The sequence below is a fragment of the Coturnix japonica genome, chromosome 21, assembly GCF_054131305.1.
Source record: "Coturnix japonica strain WE chromosome 21, WE-NBRP24, whole genome shotgun sequence".
NCBI lineage: Eukaryota > Metazoa > Chordata > Aves > Galliformes > Phasianidae > Coturnix > Coturnix japonica.
Window position 1 is genome coordinate 4,290,896 of NC_140683.1, and position 21,007 is coordinate 4,311,902.

At 52.3% G+C, this 21,007-nt stretch overlaps 2 protein-coding genes across 21 annotated transcripts in view; one reads left to right on the forward strand and one right to left on the reverse strand.

Moving 5' to 3' along the window:
* The window catches only part of TTLL11 (tubulin tyrosine ligase like 11), a 46,258-nt gene extending 36,464 nt beyond the window's left edge, over positions 1–9,794 (forward strand). For 2 of the 3 annotated variants that reach the window (XR_001558665.3, XR_014936156.1), the window contains 2 exons: positions 7,686–7,852; positions 8,844–9,794. The gene's annotated coding sequence lies outside the window, so the exon portion shown is untranslated. Of the gene's footprint in view, positions 1–7,685; positions 8,051–8,843 lie in introns of those variants that run through there. The other variant, XR_004309129.2, reaches the window with a different exon arrangement.
* The window catches only part of DAB2IP (DAB2 interacting protein), a 155,657-nt gene continuing 139,917 nt past the window's right edge, over positions 5,268–21,007 (reverse strand). For 15 of the 18 annotated variants that reach the window (XM_085520864.1, XM_015878976.3, XM_015878972.3 and 12 more), the window contains 7 exons: positions 20,325–20,526; positions 19,557–19,735; positions 17,237–18,116; positions 14,849–15,001; positions 11,750–11,952; positions 10,968–11,055; positions 8,497–8,903 (listed from right to left, as the gene is read on the reverse strand). In XM_085520864.1, the coding sequence (XP_085376990.1) occupies positions 8,736–8,903; positions 10,968–11,055; positions 11,750–11,952; positions 14,849–15,001; positions 17,237–18,116; positions 19,557–19,735; positions 20,325–20,526 (1,873 nt within the window). In that variant the 3' untranslated portion in view covers positions 8,497–8,735. Of the gene's footprint in view, positions 7,603–8,496; positions 8,904–10,967; positions 11,056–11,749; positions 11,953–14,848; positions 15,002–17,236; positions 18,117–19,556; positions 19,736–20,324; positions 20,527–21,007 lie in introns of those variants that run through there. The other 3 variants (XM_015878974.3, XM_015878973.3, XM_015878975.3) reach the window with 3 other exon arrangements.

Consider the following 21,007-nt stretch of genomic DNA (forward strand, 5'->3'; position numbering starts at 1 on the left):
AATCCTGATGGAGAGTTGGCACCTCCTGCGGGACGCGGCCCGAGCGGTGCAGGGCTGTGAGATGCCGGAGGCCGCAGAGCAGCTCGGACAGCCCGAGGTGAGAGCGGGGGAGCAGGGCAGGGAGTGCTGTGAGGGCTGACTGAAGGGCTCTGAGCATCCCCAGCTCCTTCCCTTGGGTAAGGCCAAGTCAGAGGTGCTCTGTTCTTGCAGCCCTGATGCTGGCTGTCAGCTTCATCCTCTTTGTACTGCTGGTCCTGCCTTGGACCTGGGGGTCTGGAGCTTTCCTTCATGTTGACTGGGATTGCTGGCTGTGAAGTGCTGCAGGTGATGATTTGCACCCCTTTGAGTAAGTGCGGAGCCCCAGCTGAGTGCTCACTGCTCTCAGGGAATGGCTGGTTTTGGAGCTGATCCTATTTGCAGTGATTCTACTTGCAGAGGTGCCAGCTGGTGTGGCTGCTAATGCCTGCAAGCACATCCAGGTTCTGTTGCAAGTGCTCAGGTGTGTTCAGTAAGTAGAAACTGTCCTAAAAATGTGAGATCATTGCTGCCTCTCCTTGTGTCTGTGTCTCTAATTGCTGCTCGAGTTACTGCTGCCAGCTTTCTTGTGTTAGTGCATTGTTCTGGGAGGAGAAATCACGGCTCTCTTCTGAATCAGCTCACTGAACAGCAGAGGCACCAGCAGCTTGTGGTCATGAGGGTGCAGAAGGTAGGACAGCCCTGCTTGCTTGGTTTGTTTCAGCAGGATGAAGAGCTGAGCCCTGTGCCAGCCCTGCCCCAATTGCGTGTAGCAGAGCTCATGCTTTTAATGCTGCTTTCCTTACCTTCTCTTCACCTTAAGCACACAGACAGGTGCACGCAAAAACAAAAAAACCTGCTACCCAAATAAATCCACCTGGTCCCTGTCTCAGCCTCATTTAACCTCCAATTGAAGAGATTACATCACATGGTATTCAGCTGAAACCTATTACCTTGCATGCCCAAGCACATCATATTGAATTACCTTCACCCATAGGCCCGGAGTGTTTGTTAGTAGCTAATGGCATCTACTAAGTTTGAGGTGATTTATTTGAGTACACTTCTGTTCAGTGGTGCAGCAGGGGCTGTGTGCTGGTGTTTTAACCAGAGCTCAGCCCAGGGATGCAGGTGGGCTCTGCAGGAAAGGTCAGGAGGAGCTAAATACGTTCTTGCTTCACACCTCCTGAGTGCAGCAGAGCCACACTGACCTTTCTGTGTATTCCAATTGTACTGTTGTATTAAAGGGCAACATAATTTGGCAGAAAATAACCCCCTTGTGTACATTCCAGCTTGTCCTCAGCTATCAGAGGAGTTAGTGGTTGAGCTTAGGTTCACAGCGATGCAGTCTGTCTGATGGCATTCAGCATCACTGCCCGATTGGTCTGGTGGCATCCCAGTGCGTTCACATAGCCACTGTTTGTTAGCAGAGTTTGAGCCATGCTCGGATGGAGAGCTCTTGTGGCTGGATTAGTGAACAGTGCAGTTTATTGAAGCAACAGATTGCAAGTTCTTTTGGATTGATGGGGATAAATGCAGGCTCTACCAAGCATGTTAGATTAAACAGTCTCACCATTAACCATTGGCTGGTCCCAGAAGTCAGAGATGGTCTGTGTCTGACTTGTCTGTGGTGGTGTCTTCTCTGACACCCCCTCTCTTAAGCTATTTTTATACTGTTTCTTACAATGCAGGTGGAGCTTGAGGGACTCTATCATACATACCTTTATTCTAATTGATGTGAGGTTCTCTCACCTTGTTTTTGAAGAGCGGTTGCTCAGCGAGGAGTGGTCACACTGTGGAGGCTGGGAGCTTTTTGGGATGGAGGCATGTTTGGGGTATTATGATGAGTGCATAATGAGCCCGAAGGACAGCATTTGGTAGCAGACAAGTGTTGGCCCAGGGTAGCAAACATTCAGCTTAGTGTCCTCATGTTCCCATCCTGGCATCCTTAGAGTCAGTCCATCAGGTTCTCAAGACAAAATCAAAAGCCAATTACAGCAATGCAGACCCAAGCAGTCTTGCTTGCAGCTGCCATTGCAGCTGAAAGTAGGAATGTTCTTCACACACTCCAAGCCCATCTCCCCAGTTTATAGTTTATAGCCTGAGTTTCTGGCCTCATGTCTGTCCCAGTCTTGCTGTTCTCCTGTAGCTCAGGGAGATGAGTTTGGGTTCCAGGTAGAAACAAACTGACTGTAATAAATCAAAAGCAACAGCTTGGGATCTGCGTTGTTCAGGTTCTACTCGAAGATGTGAAAAATCCAACGGTCAGGGTTATTCAATTACAGCTCACACCAGCAATGGGGAAATCTGATAATGTTAAGGGCCTACATCAATATTATTTATGTGACGTGGCGCTGTGCTTAATGTCGGGTGGGAAACTGCAGGAATCCTACAGGTGTCCAAATCTCTCTCTCTCTTCCCCTCACCTCGTTTTTAATAACTGAATAACCTCCTAGTGTCTCTCTAAGATCAATAATAGTGCAGGGCACATAATGACAAACTGGAAAACATTTTCCCCTGAGTGAAGGCAGCGTGAATCAAACCTGAGCTTGTGAGCAGCTCTGCTGCTAATGGAGCCAGGCAGAGGTGACACGGTGCATTAAATGACAGCAGTGTGCAGCCTGCTCTACTGCCCTCCCGCTGTCCCCACATCGCTGGCTCTGTGGCTTTAATCTCCTTCTAACACTGGTTTTAATTGGTGTTTCAGGGTAGTGTTGGGGCACTGGAGCTGGCTTCTATTTGGGAGCCTTTGTGCTCTTCCCTGTCCTGCCGTGGAGCTGGGGAGATGCTGGAGGGTTCTGTGGGAGGGAGGGTTGGAATGGGAAGCTCTGCAGCCTTTGTACCCTGAGTGTTGCTGTAGCCTTCCCTGGTAGACATGGATAAAATGAAGTTGTAAACATGAAGAGGAGCTGAAATAGTAACATCGATAGTTTCCAGATAATGATCTAATTAGCACAAACAAGCTTCCACTAATGACTCTTGTTCTTTCAGCCCTTTCCTTTCTGCTAGCCTGTTTCTATTGACTTCTGTGGCAGGGAGCAGCTCTGCTCCCTATCTCTAGAGCTGAGGCTTTGGAGATTTGTGTGTTGGCTGCTCCCAATTGCATCTCCAAAGAGCGTTTGCTCTGGGTCTTGGTCTAACCCCTGTGGGACGGCTGCTTACAGAAGGGGAGGGAGGTAGATGTGCTGCTTGGCTTCTTTTGCCAGAGGCCATAGGGAAGTTGTGCTCCAGCTGCATGTCCCATATGAAAACAAGGCCAGTGACATTCACGTGTCACTCTCATGGAGCTTTACTGTTCTTTGGCCCGTGAGCTCCTGGTGCACAGTGCTGGGGAGGAGGGCAGCTTTGCCAGGGCAGTGGGGCAGGGCAAAGGCTGCCTACAACTAAGGCTGTGCTGCTCCTGCCCCGGGGTGGAGGTACTGTGGCATCACACAGAGTCTGCAACCTATGGATTGACTGTGACATAACAGAACTTGATACAGATGTGCAATGGTCACATTAAGAACATTATTAATGCTGATGAGTCTTGGGTAAAAATAACTCTCCAGATTAAAAAGCTCAAGCAAACACACAGCAGTACCCAGCCCCTTGTGGTTCTGGCTGCTGATTTTCAATTCTGAGCCTCACTTCTCCCAGCTTTGCCCTTCTGAGAAGCAGCGCTGCGCTCAGAGCTGCTGGTTCAGCCAGATGCTGGGAGGCTCCAGTGCTGGAAGCTGTCAGTGCACGGAGCTGTTGTGGGTATTTGCAGCTGAGAATGGAGCTCTGCTCTGATGAAGCGGTAACAGGATGCTGAAGAGGTTTTATTCCAATCAAGGTGTTACTGACTAATCAGTCTCTCCTTGGAGCACTCTGACGCCCTGGGTTTCCTGGGCTGCTTTTTCTTCCTGAGAGAAGAAAAAAACCCCATCTGCACATGGGGTCTGTGCCCACCCCAAGGGGGTTGGGAAGTGGGTGGGGGATGTGGCTGCACGGGGCTGTCAAGGGCACTGCAGCCTGGAAAGGATTGAGCAGAGCTGCTGGAGCACTTATATAAAATATCTAAATAAATCTTTAATATTTCTAATTGCAAATGTACATAAATTGCACGGCCACATCATTTCTTTGAACACCAACAACTTTCTCTGTACATTATTACATAGTTTAAAAGGAGCTGAAGGAGATTCAGCAAACACTTCCACTTTGCTTTTTTGTTTTGTTTTTAAACATACTTACAAAAAGAGTTTTTTTTTTCTTTATAAGAGGATATAAAACATAGCGACTGCTTATCGGGAACAAGTATCAGCTTAAGCAGATATACAGAGAGAGGTATATCTTAAGACACAGTGATGTATGATAAAGGAATATGTGAACATGGAGACTGCACTTTGGGGTGCTGGCAGCTGATGCAGAACCACGTGGAATTTACAGCAATGTCACAGCTCAGGGAACCTGTGAAGTCAGTGCTTGAACGCGACACCCTTTGTCAAAGCATGATTGGTTTTGAATGTTGGATAATGCTCTCAAGACTGGATTTGGTTTGAAGCCCATGCTTCTGTCATCTCCCACTCCCCCCATCACCTCCCTCTAATATTCCTCAAGGGAAAAGGTGCCAGTAACCTGCGCAGGGCTGGCCCAGGGCTCAGACAAGGCCACGCAGCCGAGACTTGTGGCTGAGCAGTGTCCTCTGGGGCTGGGGAATGGTGCTGGCTGTGAGCCCACACTCTCCATGCTGGGTAGGGTGCTGTGAGTCCTGGATCAGACCTTAGTGTGTGTCTTGTGTTGCACGTTGGTATGGATTTAAGTAACAGGAGAAGCCTGTGAGCATTCTCAGCACTGGATGCAGTTTGGGGACTGCTCTCCCAGCAGACACTGTGGGATCTCACTCAGGTCCGCTGCGTCCCTTCTCCCTTTAGGAATATTCACAGCAGAACCCGTGTCCTGCGCCCTGCAGTGACCTGCGGGTTGGCTGCCAGGCCGGCAGACTCAGCATGTTCTCACAGTGCAATCAGTGCTTTACAAGCAGAAAACAAAACCAACCAGACTCAAATGACAATGCAGAGTAACACAGGACTCTTTGGATGGCAGCAGGATTTCCTTCATCTGGTGCAGAAGGGGCTGGTGACTGCGCTGCAGTATTGATGGGCACGGGGTAGGACCTGAGTCCCTCTGGTTAGTTGGCACTGCACTTAACCCATAATCCCTGGTACTCAGAGTCTGCAGAGGCCGCAGATTATTGTTCAGTCCGTTTCATCCCCCTTTACACAATTTTTTCCTCATTTTCTTTTTTTTCCCAGGACAGTTTGCTACAGATTAACAAAACGCCAAATCAAAACTCTTAGAACAGAATCTTTGAGGTGGGACCAGCCTCAAACCTGGATCCTGGCTGCTCCCCCTTCCCTCAGGTGCCCCATGGGGAGGAGGCTGAAATCCATAACCTGGGGTGGGATCCAGATTTGCCAGCTGGAATCCACCTCTGCTGAACAGCAGTGAGATACAGCCAGATCTTGACCAAATAAGCAGCACCAGAAGTACATTACTATTTACAACCGTTAGTGAGATAGATACGGTAAACACTGAAAACATTTACAAAAAATATTAAGACTCGTATTAAGATAAAAATCTGAGTGTGTTTTAGTTCTGTTTACACTTGGACGAGTTTGCACTAGAACAGCCTCTTGTTTTAGAAAGCGCAAGAATGAGAAAGGAAACGGAGCAGGTCACAGAACGTTACGTGTAGTGGTTGCTCTGCCGCGGTGCTGGGAGCAGCTCCTGTATCAACTGCCTCTATTGCTACATCAGGAACCAGGGCTGGGGCTGCAGCTGAGTACCTGGCACTGCCACTCACACACACACACACACACACACACATAAATGTACAGTTCATAAATAACAGAAACACAAACAGAAGTAACAGAACTGAGCTGAGCCTGGATCTTAAAACCTATCCCCAAACCTTGATGTGGGAGGGTGGTACTTAGGTCCAGTTGTTGATGCTCGCAGCATAAAGAGACACAGGAACAGGGGGCTGGGGAAGCTCCGCTGTAAGATATCGTTTTGACTGGGATTTTGTTTCATACTGGCTTAGGAAACTGAGCAGCTCCAGGAGGTATCGGCACTGGGACTTGGAGGATTTGATTCTTTAGTCACTCACTGACGTGAGCAGCTGCTGCTGCAGCAGGACGGGGTGCTCAGTGTTGTGCACATCTGAGGCTACCCAGGATTTTCTGCCAGATCTTAGGGGGGGAAAAGAAAGGGAAAAGGGGTCTGGAGGTATAACAGCAGCGCCTTGGCTGGGGGGGGACAAGCAGATTTACTGCACTTTGCTTCAGCACTAACCAGCTGTGCTGGGGGTGGGTCTGTCTTTATCCAGCTCTCAGAGCACACTGACTGCACCCCCCGTTTGTCCACATACAAATGGAAGCGCTGCCTGTGCCCTGGTACTGCTTCCACTCCTTTATGTTGAACAACTTCCATCTCTCCCAACACCAACATTTTGGAGCTCAGAAACAATCGACTCTAAAAATACATCTAAGGGCAAGAGCAGTTTGAAAGTCTTTTTTTTAGCAGGGTTCTTAAGTATATAAAGACAACGGCAGAAGTTACGTGCATGAACCGAGCTGTTCACAGTACCCTGTGTGCTCCTAACCTGTCTGGGTCTTTCTCCAGTTGTAACCTTGTCAGCTGTGTGAGGTTCTTCAGAGACATCATCTGTGCTATTCTCCGCATGCTGCACTTGGCATAAACACTTACTGAGTGATTACATTTTCTGAGGAGCTCCTTCTGGGGTCTCTGTGTACTTGCACCATTCTGCAGGCGTTGGTGGGGTGCGGAGACCTCAGTGCAGAGCAATGTTTCGCTCCTCCAAGGAGCTGCAGCCGCACCAGGGCTTCCAGGCAACAGAAAAACATTTACAAAAATAATAATAATAAAAAAAACACCTTAAAATTGGAAAGCGATTGCATGAGGAAAGATGCTGTTAGTGAGCCTTACAGCTGTGGGGCAGCATGGCAGTGCAGAGCTTATGGCACAGCGTGTCCCGCTTGGGCAGCCCGGCGAGGCTGGAGGTGGTACCTAAGCTGTGCAGAGCTCAGTGAACGTCCTAGTACCTTTGACTGTACATTTACACGTGGCAGGAGGAGCTAGGACAGGCGGTCAGCAGTGTGTTAAACTTTAGTGGGAGGAATAGGCAGATGTCCTGTACACTGTACACTGTCATCCGCGTCTCAGAGAAATCTCTCTGGCTCTCGGTCTGAGCGACCTGCTCTGAGACTGGGAGTCGTGAAGGACTAACTCAACAACCACAAACCAACAAACACCGTGGCGGCGGGTCAGCGGCACAATCCCCCGTTAAGGAGGTGACCCCTCCGCTGAGCAACACGTCTGTGTGTGCCGGGGCTGCACGTCTCGGCAGTTAGGAAAGTCTAATCCTGGCTTATGCCTGCACAGTGCTCCTGACAAGGGGGCTCTCGGTGGTGGCTGCTGTTCCTGTTGGTTACTCCCTTATGACCATGTTTTACATTCTTCAGGCCGGTTAATTTCCATGCAGTGCTCATTCCCAATTTAAAGAGGACAGTATTCCAGAAAATGGGCTCTTTTTTTTTCTAATGCATACTGTGAAAGAAAAGAAATACAATTACCGATCTTCATGCTTCTTCATGGCCGTTCTTGTTTCTTTGCCTTTTTTTCCTCCCCAGAAACAGTAAAAATCTCTGCACAGAGCATGACATCCCCATCATGAACCCTTTGTCAAGCACGAAGCTGGCCTTGTAGCAGCCTGGCACTCCCCCTCTCCTCCACAGTGGGCACCAGCAGCAAATCCAGACCCTGCACTTCACTCACAGCTTGGGGACAGCGAGCTCAGGTAACCTTTAATTTGTTCTGTGGTTATGTGTGTGGCAGGGAACACAGTGCCCTGGAACTATTGCTTTACGAAGACTTGTCCCCAGTGTTTGTGAGAGCAGAAGCTGGGAGCGGAACCAAGAAATCCTTCCGTAGGGCCCAGTTCCTCCCTCCACTGGCACAGCAGCCTGGGGCCTATCCTGCTCATAGGGGCTGCCCAGGGCCCCACAGCCCCAGCAGTACCCACACGGCCCCCACATTGCACTGAGTAAGCCCTGAACATCCTGCTGGGCTCTGCCCCTATATGGGCAGAGTTAATTAAACACTAACTTGCCGTGCAAATGCCCTCTGGACTGCAAAAGTCAGTGGCAGCACAAAAGCTACATAAGGAAGGCCAAAGGCTCAGGGATTGCTCTGGGGATGGGGCTGTGCTCCATGGGGAGTCACAGGCGGAGCAGGCCAGGCTCCTGCCAGCCCTCGTCCAGCATGTGCTGCCTGTACTGAGGGTGCTGCCCGCCGCAGGCTCTGCCCAGCTCCCAGCACTTTGCTTACTGCAGCGGCAAGGACGTTACTCCTTGTTGGGAGGGGGGAGGCGTATCTTCTGGGCAGCTTGGAAGGAAAAGGTTACTTCTGTTTAAACATTAAACACTGATTTAAATCCAACAGTGACAGCGATTCTCAAATATATCTTATTTCCTTATGCCACTCATCTCACACTTGATCTTTCCGTCCCCTCAATGTGCTGGCATTAGCATCTCCCACAAAGGCTCAGTCAAGCGCGCCGTCCGCAGTAAGGAGCTGGGTTCTCTGGGGAGAGAGCAGCCGTTCTCTGAAGCCGCGGCTCACACCTGCTGCTGCACGGTCTCTCTGGCCAGGCCTCCTCCTGCGGCAGCGCCCTCCGCGGGTTAACAATTACTGCTGTTTCTGAATTCTCCATTCTCTGTAATCTGCAATTTAGTTGGGTTTGTGGGGGAGATCCCATTACGTGTCTGCATGCTGTACCTCTCTTTCAGCTGAGTAAGGGCACTCATTAACCGTGCGTTGGCAGCATCCAATGAAGCAATGCGTTTCTCCTGCAAAGAAAGTGACAGAGGGAACCATCATTGGGAAGCATGGAGACCTGTCTCTGCGATGCCGTGGGTTGTTGTGAGCCAGCAGCCCACGGGCCTTTGGCACCAGGACCCTTCAGCAGCCCATCGCTGATAGCAGCTCTACCAATGGCTTTGCCTGTGTTCTCTCCTGCTGCTGCCAGGTGAGCAGACACCTCTACAAGCTGCGTGCTCCAGGTTGGCCTGACAGCAGCAGCCACAGCTCAGCCAGAAGCCTCTGTGTGCCAGACCGGGTTGATGCTGGGGTGCTCTGCAACCTCCCAGCAGCTCCGTGTTGGACTCCATGGCTGTGGCTGTAGCCTGGATTAGAACTGTGCTGGGCTGAGCTGGGCTGGGTTTGCACAAAGCCTGAGTTTCCTTCAGGGAAGCTAGAGTGAAAGGCGCTGAAATTCTGGGTTAGGATGAAACTTGAGGATTGTTTCTATGAGGAATAAATACCATCTCTGCAGGTGGCTGCAGAAGCATCTGCAGGGGAGCACTGGGGCATGGCCACAGGGACACTGGGCAGCAGTTGTGCAGAGAGCAGCTCTGCCTACAGGAGATCCCTGACAGAGCTTCTGCTCTGCTCCCAGGGTTACTGCCTGCCTCACGGAGGCTTTGGCGCATCAGGCTTTTAAACAAGCAGAATCTGTGCTGAATTCATGTAACCATACGATGTCCTCATTGGTCCTGAACAAAATGGAGATAAAGTACCTTTTCTAATTTTTCAATGATACAGAAGTTGTGTTGTTTGCTCTAATGCAGCTGTTATGAAGATGGCAAGATTCCTGTTCTAAAGCATAGTTCTCTCCCAAGGTGGTTATTCCTGTCAGTGTTTAATTGATATTGTTAGTGTAAATAAATGCCTTAAATGACTTGTGGCCTCCCAGGATGGCTATGATGGCAAAGCTTATCCTCACTGATTACACTAAGGGGTCCAGTGCAGTATCATGGGGACAAGAGCAAGAGCTGCTGTGTTGCAGCCTGATCCTGCCATGCCTGCACATTCCTGCTGTCTGCTGTGAGCAGGCAGAACGGAAACAGCACAGAGGGGTACAGCCGTTTGCCTGTGTAACTCCAAGGATCACATGAACTGTGAGATGACAAGCAGCAGAAAACTGCACCACACAGGCTTGGGTGAGAGCCCCATAGGTAACACTGCGGGGCCCAAAGGAGCTACTGCCGGCTGCAGCCCCAGCCACGCGCCCCACGCTCCCCATTACCTGCCAGTGCAGCAGGGAACGTGTGCTGATTTACTGGCTTGGAACAAATTACTGTACAGGAAAACAGTGATTCCTTTTGCAAAGTTACCACTGTCTCATCTCCTTTTTAATTAGTTATACAGTAAATTAGTCATGAGTGGTGACTCACAAGAGATTAATACAGTCATTAAGAGAAAGCCTACAATTCACTAGCATCTAGCCACAACCTGAAGCTGTCTAAACAAATGAAAAGATGAAGGGCTGTATTTTCAGTTCCTCTGTTCCAAGCACAGTATTTCCACCATCACCTACTCCGAGCCCGGGTACAATCCTGCACAGACTGACCGTGGCCCTTGGTCAGCCCTGCAGGGAGCTGACTCCATGTGCTGACCATTCGCACAAGGTCAGTCCCCTGGCACTGCCACACCTCCAAGCTACAGGCCCTGCCTCCTCCCCTCTGCTCCCCCTGCCCTGCAGGCACACTTTCCTTCCCTGCTCTGTGTGTTTGCCCTCCTCCTATCATTCCCCTGCCCTTCTGTTGGCTGTGCCGTTCTCAAGACTTTGCTCCAATCACGTCCTCTCTGCTCGGCCTGCTGCCACCCTGACATCCTCCACATCATCCACCCAATGCCAAGGCTGGGAAAAGCTGCAGGAATACAAATGCTCTGCCAACAGAACACTGTCCTGCTGAGGGCTGACCCACCCTGTCACTGACAGCAGCTTTGTGCTGATGCGCCCCATGCACGTGGTTGGACTGCACTTGATCTGGTGCTGCTGCACAGCAGGGAGGCTGCATGTTGGCAGAGTGACCCCCAGAGTGCTGCAGTCTTTGGTGTCAGGGACTCACCTGTGCATCGATGATCTTCTGTTTGGAGTCCACAGCAGCCTGCATTTCTGCATGGTCTTTCTTCAGCTCCTCCTCAACTGACATCAGCCTGGTAGCCAGACAGACAAGAAAATAAGAACATGTTTTCAACATGCAGAGTGCATCGTCTTTGCAGTGGTCTGTACTGCTTAGGGAAGTGACCTGAGAGCTGGGGGCAGCTGGAGGAAAGGAAACCCTGCAGGCCTGCAGTTCCTGTCTCCCTGTGGCACAGGCTGGCTTTGTGAAAAGCACGATTTATGAGAAGAACAAAAGAAGTGCCCTAAGGGCCCTCAAAGAAAGGGCAGGGACAGCTTTAGTTGGATGCCTCCTCAACACTGGGTAATTAAAGGCTGATATGCACCTCTGCAACAGGTAGGAGGAGGTATGAAATGGTAGAGACCCTGGTCTGCAGCCCCCGCCATCTAGACAAGGTCTGGGCCCTCAGCTGAGAGTGCAACACTGAGGCACACTGAGATGCTCCCACAACAAGCAGCTGTGTGTGGGCACGGGCATTGCCACCACCTGCTGTTACACACAAACCAACGGCTCAATGCATCATTTTTCTGGCTATTAATTTTGTCTAGACAACCCCAGAGCACACTGCCCAAGAGCTTAAGTGATTAAGGCCAGGGAAGGAAGACTCCTTTGTGAATGCTGATTAAAAGCAGAGACATGGCTTGGCTCAGGTGAAGTGAAACTAGCAGGATTGAACAGCGTGGTCAGCACTAATGCCAGCCCTGCTGCCTCCCCCAGCTGCCCTGTACCTGCTGATGATGCCCTTCATCTGGATCTCCTTATCCTCCTGCTGTCTCCGCAGCCGCTCCTCGCTCTCCTCCAGCCTGGCCTGGTACTCCAGCATCAGTTTCTGCGTTGTCTCCTCCTGGCATTTGAAGCGTGTCTCGTACTCCTCCAGCTTCTTGTTGGAGATGCGCAACTTGTCCTGCAGCACCACCAGGTCCTGCTGGTACTACAGCACGCAGGGACAGACAGGAGGAGAAAACACTTGAAGCATGTAATCACGCACAGCTTTGCCCTTGCCAGGGTTTCCCCACAACCCAACTGTGCCCCTCTCCTAGCTGCAAACCCGGATCAGATAACCCCGCTTGCCGACACCTCCTCTTCCATCTTCTCCATGCTGTGCTGGGAGCGGCGCTGTGTCCCGCGGGGCTGGCACGGCGCTGGCACGTTCGGAGAAGGGGCTGTTAGCAGAGTTCAGCAGTTCACATGGGGAAAGCAGGTTAGAGTGAGTGAATGGCAAATGCACCTTCCTCACGCTACACGCAGGGCTAAACACAGGCAGGAAAAGCTGAACTGGTGGGATTTTGGGTTAATGCGCGAGCTCTGCAGCCTGTATCAATAAACAGGAGTGCTCTGGAGATGCTGAGCCGGGCAGGGGCAGTGCTGCAGCCCCTCATCTCTAACCCTGCGAGCAGATGGCAAGCCAGGGCTCAGTCCCAGAAGAGCTGCTGCATGAAGCCAAGACCCCACAGGCTGTGCTGATCACACAGCTGAAGCTGAACAGCAGCAGAATCACATGAAGCAATTATGAAAACAGAGCTTTCTGACTCAGCAAAGCCGGGTTCAGCTGTTGGAAAGCATTCAGTGCAACTCACTTTGCTAAAGGAAAATCAGTGCAAATCTGTGTAAGACTTTAATTTCAAAATTATCTTTGAAAACTGTCTACTAAAAAAACTTAACTGTAATGAGCTTAGAATAATTAACACACACCTGAGGAGCTGAGAGTCAGGCTGGAAAACAAATCATCTCCTGGGCCATGAGAGCAGTTACAAGGCCAGGGCTGTTGCGTAAGAGCAAAGTGGAACATGCTGCATCCTGAACTGGATGCGTAGCTGAAAACAGGGCCCTGCCCTTCGGCCATCTCCAGCCACGTGAAGCATTCACGTTAGGAACGTTGTCGTATCCCGATGTTGTGAGTCCTGCTGGGGAGCCTCCCTGACAGATCAGCTGCTTTGGAGGGAGCGTAGCCACTGTGCCCTGTGCCCAGCTCACATTAGCACTGCTGGAAGAAAAGCCTCTCCACAACCGACTGCAGGAAGAGCTCAGCTCCTCCAGGCTTTAGACTTGTGATGCTGAGGGGCCTCCTGATGGCTGAAGGCTGAGTGGGAACGGGCTGTAAGCTCCTCCCACCTGGGCACAGACGGCCACAACAGATCGCTGTTTTCTTCCTTTAGCAAAGTTTTTACCGAGGCACTGAAAGGACACAGTTTGCACGTGAAACTGGAGGGATGGGAAGCACAGATGCCCATACGGATGCACAGAAGCACTGAGGTCAGACAGAAGGGAGTTGCTTGCACAGGAAAGATTAAATACCTACCCTAGCCTTAAAATAGGAGCAGGGTGAGTGCAAGTGATAGCAGGAGAGGCCTCAGAGCCCGAAGGAGTCGCTCCTGTCTCTACAACACTTGTCTCACTCCTGGTTACCTTTCAAGTCTTACAGTAATGGGGAGAGAGATTGTGCTAATGACAGTCAGTGATCTGACAGCAAAGTAACAAAAGCTGCTGTGTGGCAATGAGACACCAGGGTTGAGGGGCTCCTGTGGCCTTAGGACAGGGACTGGTGGTGTGCAGGAATGAGTTCCTACCCCGACCTCAGCTCCCTGGAGCAGGTGCTGGTGAGCTCTGCTGCCCATGGGAGCCCAGGCAGGGCCAGAAGGCAGGCAATGGGCTGAGGGAACACCCACCCTGCAGCTCACGGTGCTTCTTGTGTAGCCCTTGAACAGCAAAGGCCATCACTGCCATCCCACGGCAGAACTGCAGGAGCACCGAACTTCTCTGAAGCCCTTCAGTACCCGAATGCAGCAATAACACAATGCACAACGCCCGGATCTGGACGCACCGCTTTCATCTGCTGCCCACTGGTGTCTCTGCTTTGGTCACATTCACAATTTCTATACGTGTACAAATAATGTCAACTAACCACAGCTGAGTGTGTGACCAGCCCATGTCTGTGCTTGTGGGAATACACAAGGAGGAAAGAGCCCATAAAAAGCAGGTGGAGCTCTCCCATCTGCCTCACTGCTGAGGGGAGCTCCCACCTGCTCTGCCTCTTAAAGGTGAGAGCCCCGAAAGGGAATGACAAAGCAGGGGAAGGTTACTGTTACAGAACCAGAAACATCAGTGCTGCAGAACAGGAAACAGTGAATGGAAGGAGAAGCCTGCAGCCTGTGTGACCTGCTGGAAGCACCTGGTCACTGGGATGCAGCAAAGTGTGGTGAGGAAACATCCCAAATGCCCAAGTGCAGCCACCCTACAGTGCCAGGCTGCTGCGAAGTGCCAATTCTGCAGCAGCTCAGGGCACCTCTGGCACTGGGGGCTCCAGCTGAACCCTCTGGCTTTTACTGCCAGACCCCAGACACAGCCCGGAGCAGCGATGCCACACCAGGCCCCAGTGCTGCATCCAAGTCCAAAATCTGGACTTAAGTTTTAGGTCTCCTTACAGCCTCTTGCCATGGGAGCTGCTCCTTGCTACACATCCCTGCAGTTAGGCAGGACGGTGCCTGTAGGTTTCTTCTGGTCTCTTTTCTGAGTGCATTTATTTTCTAAGCCCTCCTTTCCCTGCAGCCAGGGGGAAGTAACAGGCACTGGCTGCTCCAGGTGATGCTGCAGAGCAGCCCTGACTCCTGGCTCCCACTTTCCTCTCTTGTTACCATCAAGGTAATTTCAGTCAGTGTGTGAAGCCCTCCCCGGCCATCCCCAGCAGCGCCCTGCGAGCAGTGGGGCTGAACAGCCCGACAGCCTCTGTGGGGCAGCACGGGGCCGGCCTGCCCCCAGCTGCAGCTCAACCACAGTCAAGGAAATCCTCTCTCTATTTAGAAACTTTATTCAATCCAATCAGGTTTTACCTTTTCTGCTTGGCTGAGCTCGTCCTTATTCCTGAGCTTATCCCTGTGCTTGGAATCTGGGTCAATGCTTTCATCTTCTAAAAACTGCATGTTCATATTCAAAAGCCAAGCAGCAGTGCGGTCCAGGGCATTGGGGTTCACAGGAGAAGGGGCCTACAATGAAACATACAACCATAACAAAAGAAAAACCTGTAACAGAAAGGTCATGAAGCCAGAGAGAGCAGTTCCTTCCAAGCCCTCTCCCACGCTGCTCCAAGAGCAGAGAACAGATCTGAGCTACCAGAGGCGCAGGAACACCTCCTGGTGCACACCTCCCATTATACTGCATCAGAAACATCCGACAGCCTTGGACAGGCTGAATTCTTCCCTCTGCCATCCCTATGGAACAGGCAAACAAAGGTGCGTGGCAGCAGAACCCTGCTGGAGCAAATGGGCCCAGGTTACTGGAGCAGTTGTCACCTCTGCGAGCAGAGACTTCACTCGACTCTTCAGCCTCTGCTTCACTGTGCTGTGCTCTTGCTTTGCATGGAGTCTTTGCACAGATAAAAGCACATCTTCAAAAATAAGCCTTCTTGAAAAGTAATGGTTTCTTGTTGGGTGAGGCCGTACCAATGGGCCAACTGAAGGAGCACTCACAAGGCTGCTGAGCCCAGGGTGCAGTGCTGCTCCTGGCAGGTGCTGGGGATGAGGGCAGAACTGTGAGCTCAGCACCTTCCAGCAGTGTTACCAACTTGAGGAAGTGAAGCTCCAGCTATTTCCCCTCCATCCCAGCTCATTATCAACAGCAGAAATTATCCTCTTGGATGAGCACCAGGGATCTGGACGACCTGTTCAAGTTAACAAGGCAAAGAGACTAGGAAATTTCTCCTCCATTCAAAGCAGTGGCACTGGAAGCTTTCTCGTGCCATCCTTCAGCCTTGTCTCCATTTTCACAGCTGTACAATAGAAGCTCAGGAACTGCTCATGGAGCACTGAGGATCGGAGGAGAGCTGCTCTGGGTCCGACACTCTGCACTAACAGCCACTGCCCATCGGCTCTTCTGCCTCCTCCTCCCCTTCAGAGGGTCTCTGAAGACGTGGAAAAGAACAGTCTGCTCCTGCCTGGTGTGTTTGCTGGCAGCTCAGGTGAACTCCGGAGGTGGAGGAGACACTGCTGCAGGGCAGGAGCCAGGAGCTCTTCTGAAGGCAATCGTTCTCAAGTGGCCACCGTGTAGGAGCTCTCGGTTCTTGAGCAGCAGTTTTGTTATGATTCACAGACACCACAGAGGTGACCTATGCAATAAAGGCTGGGAGGGGCATTTGGGGCACTCCAGCTCTTGTGAGGGTGGAGGAAAGCTCTGAAACACCAACCAGCCGGCCAAGGTCACCTGGCATCCCCAGGGCTTTGCTGGGAGGAACTGCCCCAGCGGGCGGCTGCAGTGGAGCCCTCTGCACCTAACAGCTATCGATCCACATTATACAAAAGCTGCTACATGGCTCGCCTGCTAATGTCAGTGCTTATGAATCGATCCAGTGTGCACAGAACAGCTCTGGATCAGGCTGAAGCTGCCCGCAATGGGCAGCACTGCCAATGGCCTCCACCTCTGCTGCTGAAATGGAGCCCACGCTGAGCAGGCAGCTCTGGCCAACTGTCCACCATCTCTGGGTTTGTATTGCTGTTACAGCTCTCCCCTTAGGCACTGAGACGCCCTCCTGTGTTAATATTTTTAACGGGGCTAAAAAGCAGGATTTACATCCGAAATGTAAAACAAAAAGCAATTCACCCACACCAGGAAAGCCAGAGGGCCCTGGGTCTGAGACCTACTGCTTCCATTTTAGCACCTTGCACAGCCAGATCTCTGTGCAAAGCAGATGTGCTCCAGGACCTGAGCGCTGCCAGGCTCTGCACAGACTTTGCTGTTGATGGGAAAACACTTCTTCCTTCCTGCTCTCTCCTCCCCACGTGCACTCACAGGTAGGTGGGTCTAATGGAGCAAACTGTCCATGGACACCATGGTGCTGGGGGCACGGGAGCAGCGGTACAGAGCTTTGTAGATACAAGAAGAGATGAGGGCCTGGTCCGGGTCTGTGAGATGGAGCTGGGTTGGCTATGACATGGGATGAGAGCCTGCACATGAGGGGCAAAGCAGTGACACGGCAGCGCAGGACAGAGGCGGGGCTGCCATTGCCCTCGAGGCTCTGCCACCTACCGCCCGCACCCGGCACGCTCCAACGTGCCGCACGACGAAGGAACGGAGGAACGGAGGCTGAGCACCGTGTGTCCCGCTGCTCACAGCGCCTGTGGCTCCGGCCATGCGGGTGCAGAGCCGTGCTACGCTCCCCCTGCAGCGATCCCCAACCCCATTCCCCCTCCACGCCCACGGCCCGGCCGCTCCATCCCCGCACTCACCTGCTTGTGCATGGTGCGCTGCTTCATCTCGGGGCTGTCTCCCTTGGAGGAGGAGGATTGCTGGCGGAGCCGGGCCCCGCTGCCGGGCCAGTCCGGCGAGGAGGACATGATGTTTCCGCTGGCCGGCCGCTGGTACTGCACGGTGTTCAGCAGCGACGGCGGCGTCCGGCCCCGGCTCACGGGCGGCGGCGGCGGCGGCGGGGGCGGCTGGTCGATGCGGCGCTGCGGCCCCGCGCTGTTCTGCCGCGGCACGGTGGGCTGCCCGCCCTTCTCCGACAGCGACAGCTGCCGTCGGGCCAGCTCCCCCGTCCGCCGGGCGAAGTCCTCGCTGGCGGCGGGGCCGGCGAAGCCCAGTTTGTTGGCCGTCAGCTCCTCGCTGTTGCTGTGCGAGCTGAGCGAGCTGTGGCACTCGGAGCCGGAGTCGCCCAGGCCGCGGGGCGAGAGGGGCAGCCCGGCCGCCATCTGGTACACGGGGTTCTGGAAGGACAGCGGGGCCAGCAGCTGCGGCCGGCCCGGGGCGCTCTCTCCGCTCGGCGTGGTGGGCGTCTGTCCCACGCGGCGCACCGTGGCCACGCCGCTCACCCCGCTCTGCTGAGTCCGGGCGGCCCACACGCCCTGCAGCTGCCCCAGCGACGACTGACTGTCATTGAGCGAGTCGGCAGCGCCGGGCGCGTTGGCCCCGCCGTCCAACAGCCGATTGTCCTGCAAGTCCACCATGGACAAACTCTTGCTGCCATTTGACATCTGCACGTCGGGCTCATTGGCCTCTGAGTAACTGGAGCTTCGGGCGGGCGAGGGCTGGGCCCCGGCAGACCTTGTGACAAAAAACAAGTCCTTGTTTTCGGGGGTTGGAGATGGTAACCGTGTGAAATCTATCAGACTGCGGGGAGGTCAGTGCGCAGGGAAGAGGAGAGGAAACAAAACAAAAAGAAGAGTTGTGAATGCCACACCGGAGCAGGAAAACATCATCACTCAGAAGCAATTGGTGTGGCACAGCTGTGCTGAAAGCAGGCACAGCCCTGCAGGGACAGCGCGGCAGGAGCAGGGGATGTGGGCAGCAGGGCAGCCCTGGGCATGGAGCTCTGTGCTGCACAGAAGGTGTGTGCAGCTCACACTGCTCAGCCTCTGCCTCACCATCCTGCTCTGCTAAAAGCACACCCACTTCCAGCTGGTGGTGCCTCAGTGCTCCTGCCTGCCCTGTGCCCGGGCACTGAGCTGCCCCGTGTTGGCACAGCACCCCACAGGCCAGGCCCACACTGTGCAGCCGAGGGTCGGACACAGGGCTGGAACTGCAGAGCTTAATCCCAGCAACTGAAAGTTATCCACCCATCGCTCCTGCTGTAGCAGATAAATTCAGGCAATATTGATTTCTTGCAGACAGGAAGAAAGAGCTTTGCAGTAGCTCAATGTGAATATACCACTGATCAAAGGTGATGCGCTGTAAGCAAGTATTTGGGTGATGGCATACTAGTAGAGATCCCCCATAGCATTAAATAATTGTACCTCAAGCTGGGAAGCATTAGAGATGAAAGCTCTGATTAGAGCAAGTCCGGCTCCATTGCTGCCTTTCATTCCTAACTGAACTGTTAAAGAGTTCTGCAGGTTCTACTTACAAACTATTTTATTAGCAGCGTCTTTCAATTTACGTGAGCTCTATTTCATTTTCCACAAACAAACACATTTTTAATCTCCAACGCAGTCATCTTTCCCATTCATTATTTTTCTTACATAATTAGGCCTAAAAGTGTGTTTGGTGACTGTGTCTATGAATCACTGCTCGTTAAAAACACCCAATTACACAAGCAGGATGGAGAAGACCGGAACTGACTGTTAGGCCTCTACAGCTCAGCCACTGGTAGTGGAATGCCCAGATTTGGACCACACTGAATTCAGCACATATCTTGTGTCTTACAAAGATGGATAAAACCAATGAATCCTGCACATGCAGACACCTTATGAACACACTGGCAAAACTCACTGGTTTGAGGTTAGTACCCTCAGTGCCCTCAAAGGAAGGAAGTGCTGCCTGTGCAGCCGAGGGTCAAGAGTGGAGCCCAGAACCGAGTGTTTGATTTTCCATACCACATCCTCAGTTCTGGCTCAGGATGGACCTGCTGACTTGCACTACTGCCCGCTGCTACGCCTGGATTCAGAGCTGAGCTACACCCAGTAACAGTTTTGCAATTGGAAAGCTTTGCTAATGGATCAGGAGAATCCACACTACACCTCGCCCTGCCTGACCCTGCTGGTGCTCAGTTCTGCTAATAGGCAAACATTCAGTATTTCCCAGCTGTGGCCAGGCCGCCTCTTTTGCTCTTACCCAGATAAGTCATTTTCTATCACCATTTTCTGCAGCCCTGCAGAGATGCTGTTGCCAGCACTGGGAGTGGATGCAGTGTGATCAGCTGTGACCGAGACCTGCACGCAGGTTGGGTTACTGAGTGCTGAGTTGACGTCCCTCAGGATCCGCGGCAGAGGGCCAAGTTTTGTTGCAGTGCTCTGGAGAGAAAAGAGCAGAGTTATGACCAACACTGTGGGTTTTGCAAGAAAGCTCTGGGTTCTGCCGATTGCTGGGCAGAGCCTCTCAGTGAACTCAGTCAGCAACAGGCACTCCACTCCAACATTTAACCCCACTGCCAAGGCTACAGCCTATCCCAGAACACACAGCTTCAGAAATCATTTGCAGCTGTGGGGCAGAAGGAAGCAAGCACACTTCACATGGTTCAGACAAAGAAGACAGCTGTGGCCAAGCCTGGTTCAGATCACTGGACAGAAATCCTTTTAATGTAAAAAGAATCTGCTGGGACAAACAAGGCAGCTCTGCCTTCACATCTCACTATCCTCACCTCTCAGTGATGGACAGCAGAGGCAGAAGGCAGTACTCGCCAGCCTCAAAGAAAACCACAAAGGATGAGCTCCTTCAGCAGCATGTGCAAAGGCGGAACAAGAGCCAAGAGCCAGCAGGAGCTGTGCTGTGCTCCCACACCCTGACAGGCTGGTGCTTGCTGGACAAAGGGGAGCTGTATGCTGCAGAGCAGCCCATGTACCCAGTGCTGGCTGCAGCCCATATCCCCTGCAGCCCCCCTACCTGCTCCAGCTGAGAAATGACTTCCCAGAGCAGCGAGTGCAAAGTGGACAGTTCCCGGCCCAGGTCAATGTAGCCTTCAAAGCCAGCTGTGTTTGAGATGGTTTCTGGATTGGAAATCTCCAGTAGGAATCTCTGCATGTTGGTCCACTCATGTTCCAGAAACTGATTCATAAATGACATATATTCCTCTTTGCTGCCAAACCTGTCAAGACAGCAACAAAGTCTCAGCTAAGTCCTGTAAACAGAGGTGCAGCGAGCAGAATGAGCAGGTACAAAGGCAGGTAAGAAGGCCAGTCTCTTCCTCTGGCATCTGAATGCTTTCAAAGCCTTTGAGATTACCAGGCTGCTAACAAGCAGCTGGTGCCGAGCAAGGAACCCAAATTAATTCCAGCCTAACTCAGCTAACTCCTCATCAGTGCAGGATCTCAGCAGCAGAAACGGAGATGAAAGCTACGGAAACAAGATATTATAATACCAAGCCCAATCAAGTGAGTGGAGTGCAGCAAGTGATGGCTGCAGGAGTCCCATGCCCTCCCCCAGCAATTCTGCAAGGAGAGGGTTGGTCATGTGCAGTCTGCAGAACAGCTCAGCTTCATCACTTTGGTTTGACTCATGTCAGCTTAGTGAGAGTCTTTCCTGCAAAGTGCTGAAAATGTGAAAACCCTTCAGGTTAGGGATCGGTC